General features: G+C 46.3%; 1 protein-coding gene across 2 annotated transcripts in view; it reads left to right on the top strand.

The window, feature by feature from the left end:
- LOC147747789 (flavin-containing monooxygenase 1-like) overlaps nucleotides 1-19,143 on the top strand; it is a 472,774-nt gene that overhangs the window by 68,583 nt on the left and 385,048 nt on the right. Inside the window, exons 3-4 of one of the 2 annotated variants that reach the window (XM_086955833.1) lie at nucleotides 4,640-4,733; nucleotides 5,578-5,715. In XM_086955833.1, coding sequence (XP_086811959.1) covers nucleotides 5,584-5,715 — 132 coding nt within the window. In that variant the 5' untranslated portion in view covers nucleotides 4,640-4,733; nucleotides 5,578-5,583. The remainder of the gene's footprint in view (nucleotides 1-4,639; nucleotides 4,734-5,577; nucleotides 5,716-19,143) is intronic. The other variant, XM_086955843.1, reaches the window with a different exon arrangement.

The following is a 19,143-nucleotide window of genomic DNA, read 5'->3' as shown; positions in this document are numbered from 1 at the left end:
CAATCTCGTCGACAGTAAAGGGGGCCTCCAGAGCGAGGCAGTCCGCATCAGACACAGTAGGCAGAGCAATGTCACGTAGGAGTAGCCTAGAGTCGGCCTCATCTCGATCACTAACAGGCGTACAAACCGTACGGAAGTGGTCAACAAAGCACTCAACAATCTCACCCGGATCGAAGACAGTCACACCAGAATCACGAACAATGGAGGGAACAACACGACTCGCACGCTCAGTCTTATCCAACCACGCAAGAAGCTTGCTAGCCTTGTCACCCACATCATACAGTCGACCAAGTTGATTAGACCGCATCAATTTAGCAGCATCTGTGACACAGGCTTTATAGTCTGCTTGCTTTAATTCCAATTCATGCAACAGTGCAGGCGTGTCATTCCCACCCAACTCACTTTCAAGCGCAGTGATTTCAGTTTCAAGGGCCACAACAGCCTCCCTCTTGACCCTACGCTCGGTGGCAATGAGTGACAGGGCGGAACCCCGAATAACCGTCTTAAAGGCCTCCCAGAGAACAGTGGGGGAAGTGACTGAGCCCATATTCTCAGAAAAATAGCAATCTATTGCCTTAATCAAGTCTGAGCGGAGCCGAGGGTTTCGAAAGTGCCAAGGAGGGATCGGGGGAACTCTGTTACCAGGAAGACCGCCCACAGAAATAGTAATTAGCAGGGGGGAGTGGTCCCAGATACCCCGGGGGAGATGTCGAATCTCACGAACAGTGGACAAAGTGGAGGCTAACATAAGAAAATAGTCGATGCGGGAGAGGCTGCCGTGCGCACCAGAGTGAAAAGTGTATTGGTGGAGTGTGGGATGTAGTGAGCGCCAGACATCAACTAAACCAAAAGTGTCAGCCATTGCACTGAGCCACATCTGGGACTGTGGCAATACTCTAGGGGGTAGCCTGTCGCAGTCGCCGGACATGACAGAATTGAAGTCCCCGCCCAGGACCAACAAGCCGTCTGGCAGCCCAAGGAGAGTCCTGCCTAAATCAGCATAAGTGGTAGCCTGCAGTCCCGGGGGGATATAGACAACAACAAACACGACCTGCTTACCCTCCCACCTCCCCGAGACAGCAGCATACCGCCCACGCTCATCAAGGATAACATCGTCGATAGCAAGAGCAAGGGAAGACCTTACCATAATACCCACACCCCGGGAACCCGAGGTGAAACCCGCATGTGCAACCAGTTGATAACCCCGGCGGTCTAAGGCCTTGCAAGCATTGCCAATCAAGTGGGTCTCCTGAAGAAACACAACATCAGGGGCGTGGCGCCTCAAGAATTGCAGTACAATGCCCCGCTTAATCCTGTCACCCAAACCATTTGCGTTCCAAGAAAGAATCCGCATTTCACCCCCTCCCATTGCTACAAAAACATTCCACACCCACCCCCCAGCAGAACCCAGTATGAAAAGTCATTGCAAGATATGAAATACCATGTAACAAAGAACAAAACAGATTAAACAAAACAGAACCCAGTCCCCAAACACCAACCCCAAGACCCAAACCCGTTACAACACCCCCCTCCCTGCACCCCTGCTGACTAAAAAGCCACCCCCAACTGCAGTGTGCCTGTCGCCCCATACTTCTACACAAAGAACCCCCCGAGGAGGAAGGGAGAAATCACCCGTTACCGCACCGCCACGGGCAGAGTCATTAGGGAATAAGTCAATGTACACAGTACGTTTCATAGTCTCAATCGGAACCTCTAGGGCATCTGTTACTCCTGGGCCGCTGCACCACCTTCCGCACCACCAGGGCCTCCGCTCCCAAAGTCCTCTGCCGGCAACGAGTCCAGCCAGTCGGCTACACGTTCAGGTTGATCAAAGAAATAGGCACGCTCCCGATATTCGATCCGGAGCCGGGCCGGAAACAGCATGGCATATTTCAGTCCCCGGTCCCTTAGACGACGCTTCACTCCAAGGAAACCTGATCTTTGCCGCTGCACTTGAGGAGTGAAATCGGGATATATGGAGACAGAGTTATTGTCATACTTCAGGGGACCATGTTTACGGGCGGCCTGGAGGATAGCATCCCTGTCCCGGTAGTGAAAAAGCCTGGCGATGATAGGCCTCGGTGGGTTCCCCGGCTTCACTTGACCTCCAGGAAAACGATAGGCGCGCTCCACGGCAAAGAACTTACTAAGTCCCGCCGGAGCCAGTTGGGCGACTATGAGTTCCTCGACCAAGAGATCGGTAGCTACAGCACCATCACCTTCCGGCACTCCGACAAGGCGTATGTTGTTCCGCCTGGCCCTGTTGTCATAGTCCTCCATCCGCTTAAGCAGTAAGTCGTGCGATGCACGTAGATTGCCAATTTCGGATTGCGCCTCAGCCATGTCGTTCACCAGGCTCGACGTTTTAAGATCTAGTGCCTTCACCCGCTCATTTGTTTTGGCCAAATCGGCCCGAATCAGAGTCACATCCACCGCCACCGTGTCTATTTTGGTCACCACGGCTTCAAATTGTTGACTCATGTCGGCCTTGAGGCCAGTAATGGCAGCCATTAGGTCTTGGAGCGACACTTCCGAAGTAGACGATGTGTCCGTTTGAAGTCCTTCAGCACCCATACATACGGTCCCGGGGGAGCCCCTCGGCTGGGTGTAGCGTTCGATCATGTTTGACTGGATCGATCCCCCCCGGGTTGCCGCTTTCCGGCGTTTTTCGGCCTCCACTTTCGTCGCCATCTCGCATTCAGTGTCGGTCAGATAGCCAGGGAAAGTGACGAGAAGGTAGAAAAGTCTCGAAACTCCGATGCGCCGCTGAGACAGAGGTGTCGCAGCCTCCTTGGCAGTCCAACGGAGGATAGTGCAGGCTGAGAGGGCCGCAGGCAAGGCAGAGTAGGAGGAGACGGGAACAAAGAAAAGGAAACCGAAAGTGAAAGCAATACACCTCCGGCGGGCCAGATGCCGGGCAGCCGTTGTTGTTCAATTACAGGTCGGCCAAAGTGGGCAGCCGAGTCCCCGGTCGCGCCCGCGGGCAGGCCAGAAAGTTGCAAAGTTCAGAAAAATGGTCCCCAGGGTCCGATTTGACCAGAGAAGGATCAGTAGCATCAGCGATGGTGGCGCTGCAAAAGCCCGTCAAAATGACCAGGATAAGTGAAGGATAGATAAAGAAGGACGGCGCGGGTCTCGGGAGCTCTCTGCTCACGCGACCATCTTGGATGCCCGCGTAGCTCCTCCCCCCTTTTACAATTTTTAATGAAATTTTGGATACCTTATTAAGTGGTTATTTTGATATGTTTAATTTGATTTTGAAGTGTACGAAATTTGGTGAATATGTATACTGTGTAATTAGGTATGTATTTATATTTATATTTGTGTAGTGTGTAGGGTCATTTACTGCATTTTAAACTCGCTTTTATCGTGATCTTTATTGGTTGTACTAGGTATCTGGTTTTACTGGTTTTGGTCCGATGATGGTGTGGTTTTAATGTTTGTGATGGTCTTTTTGCACACTGTTTAAATATTTATATCTCCGCAGTTATGCATTCATTTTGCACTTTAGGTTATCTGTCATTTCTCCATTTCTCTTCCATGCCTTTTTTCAAAATTCCTTCCTTTTGTTATTTACATGTTATTGACAATTTTTGGAATTCCTCACAGGATTCTTTTTGATGAGACATATAATTGCATCCGCCAAATTATATTGTTTTTAATATGTCGCATCGACTATGTTGGCTTTCATAGTCATTGCGTCTCACTTTCACAATTTTGGTGTAATATCCCATTTCTTTTTCCACCTGTTTCTAAATTCAAATTTGGAATTGTTGAAATGACTGTGATGTTGATTAATTGGGCACTTGCCCAGTATATCTAGTTCAACTATGAAAAACATGAATGAATTAATTGTATTTTCATGTACATCGTTCAGACAGGCTTAAAGTGATATTTTTTGCCAGTTCATCTTTAAAAGTCTTTCTTCTCTATCTATGAACTGTTGGGGAGGTAACATGGTGGTAAAGGGACTATTTAAGTCACGCAGGATTCTGGGCATGTCATGTGAACAAGACCGGGGAGACCTGGTCAAAACACGTCATGTTGGGAGAAGGTTAGCAATAAAGCACTTTGATAATACATTTGCCTGAGTGGTGGTCCGTTCCTGCCTTTATCGTCTTGCTGATCATTTTAAGATGGACAGGATTTGGTGTTCTATATATATATATATATATATATATATATATATATATATATATATATATATATATATATATATATATATATATATATATATATATATATATATATATATATATATATATATATATATATATATATATATATATATATAATATTCATTTATTTGACCTTATATAAAATTCACATATTTAAATATTTAACATTTAGTACTTTCAATTCTATTTATATTTTAAAAATCGGTACATGTTTGTATTTATTTCTGTACGATATTAGTGTCGACATTATTGTTTTCCGATATTATACATATGTTATCACAATATTGCGTTAAACTATATCTTTGACACAATATTTTAGTCAACAATATTGTTTACCACCATATTGCATCAGTGATGCCCTTGTTGTTCAGCATGTATGCGGGCATTTTTAAGATAACAATATACCTGGTCTGTTGTTATCACTCACCAAATCATTGACACACTGATCTTTGTCTTTTCAGCAATACTCTCTCCTCAGCATAGGTTTTACTATATGACTGCAGTTTGACCTTTTGGTTGAAGTACTGCGTGATACTGAATTCAGACAAAGCAGAGGTAATGAGTGTAGGTTCTAAGTCTGGGGTGAGATTGCGCCAGGGGGACAGCTCTCTTCTAGGGGGACACTGATTAACTGAGTCTCCATCCCCCTGTTACCAAAGTCTGTATCCTCAGCCTGGTCTCCCATTATGAATGTAACTCAAAAAGCCAATTTGCTCCTATAGTCAATACACACCTTTATTAATTATAACAGTGCTTAATGCCAATGCTATCAGTGTTCTGCACTAATACAATTTGCATTCTTACTGTGGTAAAAGTTCTTTGTGCAGAGATTATTGTGATTTTTACATGGACGGTGCATTTTGTGCAGAAAACTACTGGGAAGAATCTACTTTTAACTCATTACCCCAAACCTGTGGGTTTGCATTACTTCAGTATGGCTTCCAAAGCTTAACATACCTCATTTGGTTGACCCACTTTCAATAAGTTGAATGAAACCTCATTTGAAGACAAAATCCGCCTCCCTGTAGAACCAAATTATATTATGTCTAATGATTAATCCTGAATGGATGGACATTCTGAAACCAGGCTTCCTGATTATGGACACCATTCCTCCACAACCTAAATCCTCTTTCAGTTTCCATTGCTTCTGGATGGGTTGGCAGAATGACTTCTTATACTTGGCTTTTATTTTAAATATGTGTGTAATTGGTGATATGGTTATACATTTGTAATTGTGTGGTATTTTTTGGTTTTTATTCTAAATAATATTCTTACACTCTTGATGTATGGAGTTTTTGACTACATGATAAAAAGATGGGATAAAAATTGTATGTATCAAATATTGGATGCCAGACATTTTGGTACATGCTGATGCGTTTCACTGCTGTACTCTATCTAGGTGACCATGGTGAAGAGCGTTGCTGTCATCGGTGCTGGTTGCACAGGTCTAGGAGCTGTGAAGTGCTGCCTGGAGGAGGGGCTGGAGCCCACCTGTTTTGAGAAGAGTGATGACATTGGAGGGCTCTGGAAGTATAAAGTATGTGCCTGTTTCACAGATAAGTGGGGCAATAGCGTAATCACACATGATCAAGCTGTTCATTCTGACTCATTAAATATCTTTCTGAGTTAATAAGACATTCACAGGATTTAATTAAATATTCAATGGGTTTGATTAAATATTTACAGGAGAGGTCTTGTAAGAGATGAGCAGGTAATGAACGGCATGGATAGGGGTGAATCTCTTTGAAAAAAACCCTAGGAAGATTGGAGGAGGGGCCGGTGAGAGCTCAGACATGACAGGGAGCTTGCAGTAGAAACTCCAACAATATAGCTGCTGGCAATGGAAACTTGTGGTGATGGCTTTAGGTAATTCTGAAATAAGGGGAAGGTAGCCATCATAGTGCACATGTTAGTGTAAAGATCAGAAGAAGTGAAGAGCCAAAACCGATTCCAATCCTGGTATGTTGTTTTGTGATCCGCTGGGCCAGGGAATATCCTGGTGTTCATATTTAAACTCTTATCCTACTGGTCTGTAAAGCATGACTATTTTAATTTTGTTAAGTTATGTCATGAAAAAAAGAAAAAGATATATTTATGTTTTTAATAACAATGCACAAATATAGCTTCTTTGTGTATAACCCTGGTCGTAGTTAGCGTAGTGGCGCTACGCGTAGCTAGCGAAGTGCACTTCGCACTACGCAAGCTATGCGAACTGCGTAGATTTCTGTGCAAAACGTTGTTTGCACTGATTGCACTGTGCTGGATGCTTGTCTGCACTGTGCAATCATTGCAAACCGCATCTTGCACAGTGCAAGTGGTCATTTTCTGTCACTCGAGTAGATTTGTACTCGAGCGGCAGCTTTCTCAACGTGGACTGGTAGTTTCTCATTGCAAGCGGTCGCGAGCAAACGTGACTACTCACAATGAGAACCCTGACCTCCCCGCATTGAGAATCTCGCCGGGAGGTTTATTTTCCACGCTCGCGATCGGCAACTTGATGTTGCTGATCGTGAACAAGGAAAAAGTCTTGCCGGGATGTTATTTTGCTCACTCGCGGTCGCCAACTTGATGTTGAGGGCCACGAGCAAGCAAAAAATACTGCTACACTACACCACGCATTTTTTCACTGTGCTACGTGCAATTCATGTAGCGTGTACTTGTGCAAACTACGTGAGCGTCACGTAGTCCTAAGACCAGGGTTAGTGTTCTTCTGAGGTACTTTGACAGTGCCTGGTAAATGGTGGTGAGGTGGCAAAATGTCATACATGGTTTGATACAAACCCATGGCATTCAAAGATGTAAAACCTACTGTAGCTTGGCCAAAGCATTTCAATTTCAACAAAGAAAGCCCAGAATGTGTATAAATGAACACTAGGATTGCCACTATTCAGAGTTTGACTCGAAATAGGCATATGACTATTGGCTACCCTGTTTAGTTTTCCCCACCATTTTAACATATAAAAAATAATTGCATATTAGCGAAAGATAAAAATATAATAAATGTCCTCACTAAGCAGAAGAAAGAAGTAAATCACTTTGGGGCACCTCAAGAAGAGCAAGCACTGCCAAGCTAATGGAACTGGCTTATAACAGAAAGTACCTGTTCATTGTTGATTGGTGAGTTTATGTGAAAACGTGTGTGTGTGTGTGTCTTATTGGGGAGTGGAAACCCTACTCAAGCAATAAACTCAATCCTTGGAAGGTTGAACCACAACATTCACTGTGCTTATCTCTCTGTTTGATTGCCATACAAGTATTCAAGCTTAACTTAGAAGTAATGTATAAAGTATTTATGTAGTGCTCAAACACTCAAAGAGAAAACACAACACCAGAGAAATCCTAAACCAATTTAGGAAAATTGAGAGCATGCTAATACATAAAATAACACTAAAATGACACAAATCCAACCAGTAGAACCAGAGTTATGAATTTTAAATCTTTGGGTGAAAATAGCGCCAAAAAGTGCAAAGTGGTTATCTGGTCAAACTGGACTAGGTCAAACTTACAAGTTAAGGCCAACTGTGATGGAGTGTGTGTTGAATACAGGAACAAGGTTTGTCCAAGTGAAGAGGGTATTTTCTCAAAGTCCAAATCCATGTGTGGAGCCTCAGCTGCAGCTTTGCGTTGCCTGGAGATGCGAGGAGATTGTTCTTGGTATGTGGAGCAGCTTGTTGCTGGAACTTCACTTTGGCAGGAGGCACCGGCATTCGCTGTTGGTGTTAAAAGCAGATCACAAGCCTATCTTCGCATTGGTGTGAGACGTGGTGATTGTCGCGAGGAGCCCAAAACATCGACATTTTCACCATTAGCTCAAACTCTGCAAGATTGAAATAGGAGAAGTACACTCTGATGCCTGTCAAGGGTCCAGGACCTGGTAGGGTACATCTTGGGATTGGGGCCAGCAGAGGCCTGTTGCAGGATTCAGGCAGGTACAGTTAGTGCTGATCAGTTGTGCAGTTACAGGGAAGGCCTCTTGAAGCTGGTTGTGCCCCTGTAGCTCAAACAGGAGTTCAGACAAGCAGCTCTTGCAGTCACTTCTGGACATCATGGGTTCAAGGTAAGCAACTCCAATCTTCCATCTTCAGACAGTAGCGCAACCCTTCTTCTGAACCTTCTGTAGATCCAGGGGTGTTCAGATGAGAGGTTCTGAGGGTGCCACTTTATACTCAGTGCCAGCCTTTGTGTGGAGTGCAATCTCAGGCCTACTCTCAAACTCGTTGTGGCCAGTTCTCCCCTCAAACCTGGGTTTGACTGCAATCTATCTAAGGGGAAAAAGGCAAAGAGAGACCTGGTGTCAGGGTCAATTGTGTGTGCTGCAGACAGGGTGATTTTAAGTGTGTTCGGGCAGGTCACAACTCCTTCCCAGCCATCCTGTCAGGAAGGCCAACTCCCTCTCTACACCCAGGCTCTTTTTGTCCCCATGTGTGGAATACACATCACACCATAGGAGAACCATTTTCAGTCATGAGACCCGGAACATTGTAATAAGGGCACATTAGGTTTAGGCAGAAAAATGGCAAATTTTATACATAACATTTTCAGACTAGTAACTTAAAATGCTTCTTCGCCATTAAAGAGGAATTTAAATTTTAAAAAGTGCTATACGTATTCCTCTATCTTCTACCAAACTGAAGTTATCACGTATTTAGTGTAATAAGGTAATCTATTGTTAGACTATGGAAAGGATAGGCTTGCTACGATGAACAATAACTTAAGGAATTTTTCACTGCCTGAATTAATAAAACGTAAGCACACATCCTACTTTTTCAATACCATGCATGCTGCCTCTGAACTTTTAGGACCTACCTCAGTGGTGACTTAGAAGTATTAAAAGGGAAGGTTTAGGCTCTGCAAAATATTTTTCCCGTTCAAAATGACAGTTTAAACTGCCCAAACAAATTGCAGTGGCAGGCCTGAGACAGGTTTTACCAGGATTTGTATGTGAATTGCACAAGGAGTGCTGCAGGCCACTACTAGCAATACATTTATAGGCCCTGGGGACATGTAGTACCATATAATAGGGACTTATACGTAAAATAAATCAACCAGTCAGGTGTAAACAAATTTTATCATGTTATAAGGGAGAGCATAAGCATTTTATCACTGGTTAGCAGGAGTAAAGTGCACAGAGCCTGAAAAGCCAGCATAAAACAGGTACAGCAAAGGAGGTTAAAAATCAGGGATGACCCTGCAGAGAGGTCAAATAGGGAGAATAGCTAGAATGAGTCAATAGGTGGGAAATGGATAATTCGATCCATGCACCCACTTGCTCCTCAGCTATGAAACTGGTCAATAGGTGGGAAATGGATAATTCGATCCATGCACCCACTTGCTCCTCAGCTATGAAACTGGTCATTCATCCTTGTACTTATGCATCCATTCATCAATCATATTGACTTGTTCATGTATTCACCTACTCACCCGTTTTCAATCCCACACACAAACCCACCAACGAGTGAAGAGGTACTTTGAATTTAAGCTAGATGTTTCTCCAGTGAAGAGAATGTCAGCAATTGATTCCCACTCAAGGCAAAGTGACAATATGACAGATACATTTATCTTAAATAAATTAAATGGATGTGCACATCCATTTCACTTACTTAACTTTTTAGGAGCATTGTGCAGGACCTACTTAAAAGCTCCTGGTTCCTCTCTTTTGAATAAGATGTATTTATCTTCCAAGAACTTTCTGTTTTTTTCTCTGTGTTGTTCTCAAAGACATTATTGGATGGTGTCATAGTGTTTGTGTAGATTGGCTACCTGACAGATACATCCAGGAAAATCATGAAACATACTTAGGAGCAGAGCTTCAATCGACCTGTTATATCTCTTCTGTGGGGTTTGGCAAACCCACTGATTGCCATTCGTTACTATCTATGGCATTCAGAAATTATGGCTTCTTATTGATGTATTTCTGTCAAAGTCCCTCCTCTGAGTGCTTCGTTCTCTCTCTGGAGATGTCACTATGAGAACATTTTAGTTGGCCATCACACAGTAAATTGTGTGATGGCTACTCTTCCCTCCTCCCACCTGCCGATTGCAGGTCAGGCCTTTAGTTTTTTGTGCAGTTGTTTATTGTCCAAACTGGACCCGAAGGTATTGGAGCGCTTTACAAGAGCGCCAGTTATTTTACAGACAGGCACATTAATTTTTGGTAGGCACTGGGAGATTAAGTGATTCTTTCAGAATCACCGATGTTGAGCCGACGCGAGGCTCGTTTTAGGTCTCGCAGACCTGCGTTGCAGCGCACATGCGCTGCTGGCTCTGCGAGGCTTATTGTAATCGAGGAGATTTCAGAAGTGGAGTTGAAGCCTCGCCCATCATTCTTATTGGCTGTCATCTTTATTTATGGTACACTCTGGCCTCCGATTGAAAATGAGGCTTCTTTGTTACCGCCCTGTCTGCTTTTTGGACTGCCTACCTGGACTGGGTCTTTTACTTGCGGTGTCACACTGTCTTCTTCATTAAGTCTGTAAGCACTTTTTTTTCATTCGTGCAATGGGGACAACATGTTAATGTATATAAAATGATTAAAGACTGTTGTTGTGTTCATCACAAATTGGACAAAGAGCACCACCATGTAAGCATGAGCGAATTTTGCGGATCTCGCGTTCGCGAATTTTGCGGATTTGCGGATTCGCAATCCGCAAAATCCGCGAATTCCCGCGAATTTGCGGATTTTTTTTTTTTGTGTTCGCCCGTGTTTCTGCCAGTTCGCGAGGGTTTTTACAATTTCGCAATTTGCGAACTTACCTGTCGGGTCGCAAGTTTTGCGAACTTGTTGTTTCTACGTGTCCAGCCTGTTTGGGACACTCTTCTTCATCACTGCCACTCTCTGTCACCACTGCCACTCTCTGACTACTCATGCCACCCTCTGGCCCACCCATGCCACCCTCTGTTTCATCACCACACCCTCTGGTTGTCCAGTGTACATTATTTTCGGCAAAGCAAAGCACACCTTCCCTGCCTCAAGTGACCTGAATTAATTTGGGGCTGATTAATGTGTCACAGAATATTTTTTTAGCTGGCACCTGCTTCCTTAGTGCACCCTGATTAGTGATCTTTTGCACTTGCTAAGTGCTTTCATTGTTGCAAAATTAGTTACAACACCTGCCCTGCCCCAACTGACAATAATGAATTAGGGGCTGATTAATGGATTTTAACTTCCAGCCTGGCTCCTGCTTGTCTCCCTTAGCTGTAATTCAGGACCTTTGTGGCATATGTGTAACTATTCTGAGGTTCAGAGCAGGGTCACATAATAGTTTCAACTGGCAACTGAACTCTGGAGGGGCCCCTCAGGAAGCACTACAGGAAATGGCTACTAATGATGTGCCTGAACTTTTGAACCTGGTAAGTAGTTACTTTCAGTTTTGCTAAGATCGTATTTCGCCAATTTTGCACTTATTCGCGGGGCGCGAACTCACGCGAACAGTGCGAGCAGTGCGAGCAAAATCCGCTGCTCGCGGATTTGCGGATTTTGCGGGAAATTCGCAAATCTCGCGGATTGCGGATTTCCCGAAAATCCGCAAAATCCGCGAGCGGAACGGATTTTCCGCCCATGCCTACCACCATGTGGCTGGTTGTCATAAGTCCCGGTGTTGAAAATGAAGTGCCAGTGCACTGCGTTTCCACTATGCTCTGAGGTGATAACTTCGGTCACCCTGCCCTATTTGGGTGCTGAGACAACGTGGAGCATGGAGGCAGTGTTCCTGTTTTAGTGGTCCTAACTTGCAATGTAGACACGCAGCGGATCTAACCTGCAGTGTGTAAACCCTTCATCTTCATTTCTTCTCATTCTCCTGTATTTCTAGGCTTACTATTCTGCCTGTACAAAGCGCAGTTGTATTTTTGAATCAGCTTTGCAGTGCATATGGCAAGTGCATCTTCAGTGTATGGATGTGGCCTCCAGCATTTATTTTGTGTGATGTACCTTTGTATTTCTGCATCTGGCCTGTACTCTATGAATCGTCCAGTTAGGTATGCAGTGTATATATGCAGGAGCCGAGCTACTGGAACTATGCAGTTCTACGACGCCAGTGATTTTTGCATTAATATGGATTGTCCGCACTTGCAGCATAATCCACCATTATAACCAGATTTGTTCAGATACAAATTATATGTCGCATGCTTAGCAAAGATTGACTGGTACTGGTAACCTTTCCTTTTCTGATTGCTTCAGGTGACAAACGGGTACTGTCGGAGATAAAAACATTTGCTCTGATTTTTGCGCGTTAGTGTCCTAATTGCCGAATAATGCTGCCTCAGATTGTGTCGCATTGTGAGGTATGAATGGCTTTTTTGCAGGATAATTTAGTTAAGGCAGGAGGGTCATATTGCCCTTGGTTTCCACATAATTCTTGCAGCCTCGTGCGGAGGCAGCTTAATGGCTTTATATCCGGTCATCCCACGAACCTGTAACTGTCCTCATTTCCAGGTCCAAGGACGTTGCTGGATTTCTCAGTCAGCCCTGCAGTGTGCTCAGTAATTTTGGGTCAGTCTTGCGTTGCGCGTCTGTTGGCATCTTTCTGAGTGTGAGGGCAGTCCGTCCTGCAGTAGGCCCTCTGTTGCAGTTGTAGGTGTAAGGGGGAGGTGGTGCCAGCCCTCACAGTCAGACTGGATGAGTTTTGACATCTCACAGCATTGGGGTAAACAAAGTGCACCCCGAGAGATCACGGGGTCATGGCTGCGAGGGAAAGAGTTGGGTTTCCAAAACAGGAGGGTCAGAAGGAATGTGTAGGAGGAGAGAGGTGCAGCTGAGCTCTGCTTTCAGCGCCACCCCTGCGTCTACAGTAACACACACACTGGGCTGCCATCAGAAGCGTTTATTGGGGTCCAGGCAGATCTAACGCCCCTCTAATGCTGATGATTGTAAGTACTTGCACACATTACACTAGTATTTCCCCAGAATTGGTGTTACAGATAGATTCTCCTGCCGGTGTATTGCATGTACTTGTTATGCGTGTCTCCAAGGGTGCTCCTCTGCAAAGCCCTTATTTCATAGGAATGTACTTTGCAGTTTTCACATAACATGTGTATTTGTAAAGCGCATGAATAGCAGATGTTTTGTTGCCCAACTCAATGGTACTCATTTCATCCACCTCAGAAAGGATGAGAGGACCCGCCGGGATTTGAACCTGTGACCATGTGGTCAAACACAGACCCCTGCAGTGGACGCATTAGTCCACTGACCTACCAGACTCAGCCCTGTTTTGGAAGTAATGCTACAGAAACACAGACTCCGTTGCAGTAGATGCACAGGGACCTTTGTCGTTCAACTTGCACTGATGTTACACTGGCAGTATTATTAAGAATGAAACACCCTTGCATCGCTGATACAAGTGCTCGAACGCTTAGAACTGGCAATTTCCTCTGACCTTTCCTCGTCACATTAAGTAGAACGTGGTATTATATAATTTCATTTGCCAATGAAATTACCCATTAAATGATTACTCTTCTGTGTCGTTACAGGTATATATCTGCCCATAATATATATATGAAAGTAAAAGGAACAATTGATGTACAGAATGCTGAACAATGCAAACATTCACCCCCAGTCACAAAGATCTGTGTTTAATCCATCTTTCTTTTGCTCACCGCTAGCCACCCCGGTTTGGACCCAGCCATATGCAAATCACTCTTGACAATGTTCCTCATGGGCAGTTCGGGCTTGGCTGTTCCCATGAGGAACAGGGTCAAGGCTGATTTGCACTGGCTGGGGTCAAACTGGAATATCACAGGGAGCAAAACAACAATGGATTTAGGCCCAGATCTCTGTACTGGGGTGAGTGAATGAAATTGTTCTGCATTCTGTCCATCAATGGTTCTTTTTGGATTTGTCGCCCCGAGTGAGTCGGGTATGCTCAGCCTGTGCTCTACATGCCACTGGACTCAAGCTAATGAGGGGTGATACCCTGCAACCGGACCTAGGATGCTTGTTTCTAGTCCCGGGAGAACCTGGCCTCGCAGTTCGGGCTGGACTGTTCCAATGGGAACGGGATCAAGATTGATTTGCATATGGCTGGGTTCAACCTGGAATGGCATAGGAAGCAAAAAACGATGGATGTAGGCCCAGATTTCTGTACTGGAGTGTATGTTTGACATTGATCAGCATTCCGTCCATCAATTGTTCTTTTGGCATAAAAATATATATCACCCCACAGAGATATTACAGGTACACAACCCCTTGTAGCAGGGTATGTTTCAAAGACACATCCCTGAAAAATGTTTTTTAGGGGAATACGGCGGAGGTACATATCCTGCAGCTGAACTACATTTTCCCTTTGGGTGATGTTGGAGATACATGTATACCCTTATGGAGAATTTTTAAATCAGGCAATTCATCTGGCCCAGTACTTATCTTCTTCACAGAGACTATCCTTAAGCAATGCCATCTAATGGCTCAAATTGGCAATTGAAATCCCCTCCTATGATCACTGTATGGTTATCTGCAATGGTAGCTAAAAATGACATTGGTTCCTCAAGTGTTTTTGACTTCTATCCCTGGCTAGCTGGTCTTGAGTACACATTTAGAAGGGCTATATAGGTGTGGGGCTAAAAGTGCATGAGGACACACAGAATATAATTTGAAGATGAGTCTAACTGTTTTGTTGACCAGCCTAGGTGAACTCCCACCCATATACTTAATCCCTCTGAGGGCCTCCCTTTTCCACCAGATATTGCAGGAATATTGAAGTTGGTAAAACCCGATTTAGAGACGTCCCCTCTTGGCCACGTCTCCTGTAACATGCAGATCTTGTGTTGGTCAATGAAATGGCCCCATTCGGGGTCATCTATCTTGTTGTTCAGACCTGCAAGGTTCCAGGATAAGAGACGCAGCCGTAGGCGATCAGGAGAGTTGGTTTTATTGGCAACTGGAAGGGTGGATTGAGGGAAAGACCCGCAGAGTCCACAATCAGCTTTCGGGATAGTCCCGCTATTTGATAAAGGGGATTGGTTGCAGGACAGGGTCATATTTAGGCCCTCATGGGTGTTTCCTGGGGAGCCGCTCATGCTCCCACAGATTTCTCCTTCCCCTAACATCGTGCAGTGCCCTGTATCATTCTCACGGGTCTCAGTTACCATCAAAAGGTTGCCCAACTGCACTTCGTGGCCAATGGCCTGAGCCTCAAGTCAATCCACTCCTTCTAGGCTGCTAAATCTATTTGCTGTGTGTTGGACTTGGTCCTTATTGTCCTAAAATGTTTCACTTTTTCCCATAGCCTTTTCTACTGGCAAGGTGTGTCTGAACTGAAAATATTAAAAGCTGTGCAATGGTCTACACACCTTTATTTCCACCATTGTAGAAATGCAGCTTTGTAAGATGTCACTTTTAAAATGGACGCCATTTCTGTCTGCTTGTGCCGCCTGCCTGAGGTGGGTTGGCGGTCTAGTGTTTGAAGTGACAGAGTGCCCTACACCTCCCGCACAGTGCCAGTTGGGACTGGAACTGCCAGGAGCCTTCCAGAAGGTGCTAGCCCTTTGTGGTAGGTGGGGTGAGGGGTGTATAAATAGCAGAGCCGGGATGCCATATGCTCAGTCTGAGCGCGGACTTGATGGTGAGGGGACACTCTGCTATGAGGTACCGTCTCATGGGCCTGTGTGCTGGCCCCTTTGCCCAACTGTACCCCTCTGCTGTCCACCGGGCTAGTGAGATCCCTTTGCTGGAGTGGAGACTGCGGTGCCAGGAGGAGTGCCACTTTATGGGAGACGACTGCTTCTAAGACCTGCTGTCCTGTACTGATGAGTTCCCACTGGCTGCTGATCTGGCCCAGAATTGCCTGCCTGCTCCCTTGCCCTAGCACCCTGTGAGTGCTAAAACTGTGTAACAGGAGGTGAGGAGTGTGGGCGCTACACTTAAAGGACTGTACTCCCTGCCTGCACCCTAGCGCCTCGTGGGACCCTGACTGCATGCCCTGTGTAAGGAGAGCGCTATTGTGAAGTTGCCAGGGGTAGGTGAGCGCTATATTTGGTGGGTGGTACTTTCATTTGGGGACATTTTGCCCCTGGCCCCCTAGCGCCTCGTGAGCGCTACCTGTGGAGTGCCGGGAGAAGAGGAGCACTGCAATGTTATTTTCGTGGGACTTAGTGCTACACCCTTATTCCTGCTGTCTAGCACCTGGTGAGGGATGCAGCGCTATCTGCATTCTGCCCAGAAGAAGGTGCGTGGGTCCTGCAGTGTGGGCTGCCAGGGAGAGCTGGCTGTTTCAAAAACTGAGGGGGAGCCTACCCCGCATTTTGCCGCCTTCGCGGGAGCCCACCCTGAGTGTGTGCCGCTTCTAGGCACGTGAAAGTACTGAGGTGCCCGCCCCGCATGTGTGCACACTCATGCCTATTAAAATAACGCGGGTGCCCACCCATCAACGTGGTGCTTAAGTCAGTGGGAGCCCACCCCGTACTTCAGCAAAGCCGAAGCCCGAGATGGAGAAGCGGGCCGCCGAGTGCAACCAAAGTGGGTGCCCACCCCGAGTGTGTGCTGTCCAGAAGAGCGGGCATCTTTAAACTGAAGGCGGGGTGTCACCCCACACTTCTGGATTGACCAAGATCACCGCCGCGGCCACAAGTCAGCGAGGGAGCCGTGTTGAGGCCAGGCGTTGCCCAGCAACCGAGATTCCCTGGCCCACGTTATCGCTGGGGGCGGGGCCGGAACCAGAAGGCAGCCGAGACCCTAGCAGGGGCTCCCGTGATCTGGTGGGAGCCCGCTCCTGTCGCAGCGAAGTACCGGGTCCCAGGAGGGGGTCCGGGTGAAGCCAAGTGAGATGTGGGTGTGACAGAGGATAGGAGCCTACCCTGCCTCCCCAAGCCAAGGACCAGAAGTCCCGGATCCCAGGAGGGGGCCCGGGTGAAGTCCGGAGATGTGCCACGAGGAAGGCGGGGCTTCCGTGTGGGAGAGGAGAGCCCCACAGCACCAGCCCAGGACAAGAAGTGTCCCGGCGAGAGGAACAGAGCTGCTTGACGACACAGCGGGGACGTCCCAAACCTTCCCGGAGAGCCCGGTGAGTGGAGTCCCTGTGGGGAGTTAGTGGTGGGGGGGGCAACGGGGCACATCATCGGTGCCTGCCCCTGGTAGTCCTTCCCAGAGGACCGGAGTGGTCATGTGGACTTCCCCAGCATTAATTGAACCACAGAGTCCCAGTGAGGGGCTCCATCTGGGCTCCCAAGTGCACAGTAGTGCCTGTGTTCCTTGGGGCTACACAGCGGGGCTGCCTTTGTGGGCCGCTGCAACAGTTGTGCATTAGTGGAGAAAACAGAATCACTGAGGGGACTCCAACTGTACTCGTCCTCACTTCTGGTCACAGCTGCCCCGTTGGACAATGGGCAGCTGCAACGGTTTGGCGTTAGAGGCCCATTGCTAATGTGGTATACCTAAAGTGATTCATGACTAATCTGAATATGCCAGTTACATTTCTAGGCCTATTTGGATGCCTGATGTTGCATGTATGTTTATGGCTATGCCTAATCTAATGGCTTCTTTTCCCCCAATGCTGACCAGGTTGGTGTTCTGCGTAATGGGCCATGCCCCCGGCTACTAATGAGGTGGCGCATGCCCAGGTGTTTAAACCCCATGTGACCCCCTGCTCCGGCTATATGCCTGAGGTTGATGCCCAGGTGTATTGAGGTGTTTTTGTGCCTATTGTAAGGCCCTAATGCTTACATTGCAGGTGAATGTTCCCTATGCTAATATGATTAGGCCCAATGTACTGCCTGATGGGATTTATGCATGTGATAATGCCTAATGCCATACACCATGTGCCTGATGCCACTAATGGTGCCTAATGTGATGTTGCCCAACGGTATTCCCAGGATGTTTTAGGGTTATGCCCACTGTTAATCTTGATAATGCTAATGAGAGGCCTATTAGAATGTTTTAGGTTAGGTCTGATGCTTTTATGCCCAAATATCATTCATGTTTAATGCATCTATGCCAACAAGGTTGCCTAGTGCAGGAGGTGTGGTTTACGCCCTCAAGATGCCTCATGCAGATGTTTAATGCCCAATGTTATGCCTAAGGTCATGTCTGATGTGCCGTCCTAATATGTTACCCTTATATTACTACTGACTTTCATTTCCCCTGTTTATGCCTGTTGATGATTCTGGCAGCGGCTTGATTGGCCTTGTAACTAGTCCCCTGTGAATGGTTACCCCGTGCCGGCTGGCACGGAAAATATGCACCTGTGTTCTGCATCCTAATATTTTTTATAAATACACAAGTTATTTTTCATGCAATCTGGTGTTAAGTCTCTTTTTGTAGTGAGCCTAGTGTGTCGCCTGTGTGTGCGGCATGGATGCTTTACACATTTCCTCCGGAGTTTGGCCCGCCCACTCTGCACCACGCTACCCGCTTCTAACACTGTGTGAATATTAAAGATTGGTTGCCTGGGCCAATAGTGATCTATAGCAGCTATATTATAGCTATGGTTTTTGTGTATCCGGCCCCAATTTCCAATTTCAATTTCCAATTTAAAACATTTATAGAGCGCAACGTGCACCGTACAGTTTCTTGGCGCTAGTGGAGGGTTCGTCAACAGAGGCAAAGTAGAAACCTCTCGTAGAGCAGGAAGGGGGAGTTACACGGAGAAGGCCTGTTTGAAAAGGAACGTTTTTAGGTCTTTGCGGAAAGAAACATAATGAGTGGCAGAACGAAGGTGGTCGGGGAGGGAGTTCCAGAAAGTGGGGGCTAAGGTAGAAAAGTTGGTCCCACCCCACTTTTTACGTCTGAAACGTGGGATTTGAAGGAGGGACTTGGAAGAAGAGCGAAGCTCTCTAGTGGGGACGTATTCTTTTATTAGCGAGGAAATGAAGGCGGGGGCAGTGCCTTGGCGGGCCTGGAAAACCATGCAGCCGGTCTTAAAAAGGGAACGTTCCTTAACAGGAAGCCAGTGGAGCTCCCTGAGGAGGGGTGTGGAGTGGTGGTAGCGTGGGAGACTATAGACCAACCGGGCAGCCTGGTTCTGGACCATCTGGAGCC

Source organism: Lissotriton vulgaris, chromosome 1_1 (genome assembly GCF_964263255.1).
Source record: "Lissotriton vulgaris chromosome 1_1, aLisVul1.2, whole genome shotgun sequence".
Classification (NCBI taxonomy): domain Eukaryota; kingdom Metazoa; phylum Chordata; class Amphibia; order Caudata; family Salamandridae; genus Lissotriton; species Lissotriton vulgaris.
Note: the sequence above shows the minus strand (reverse complement) of the source record. Positions and strands in the feature narration are given on the sequence as shown.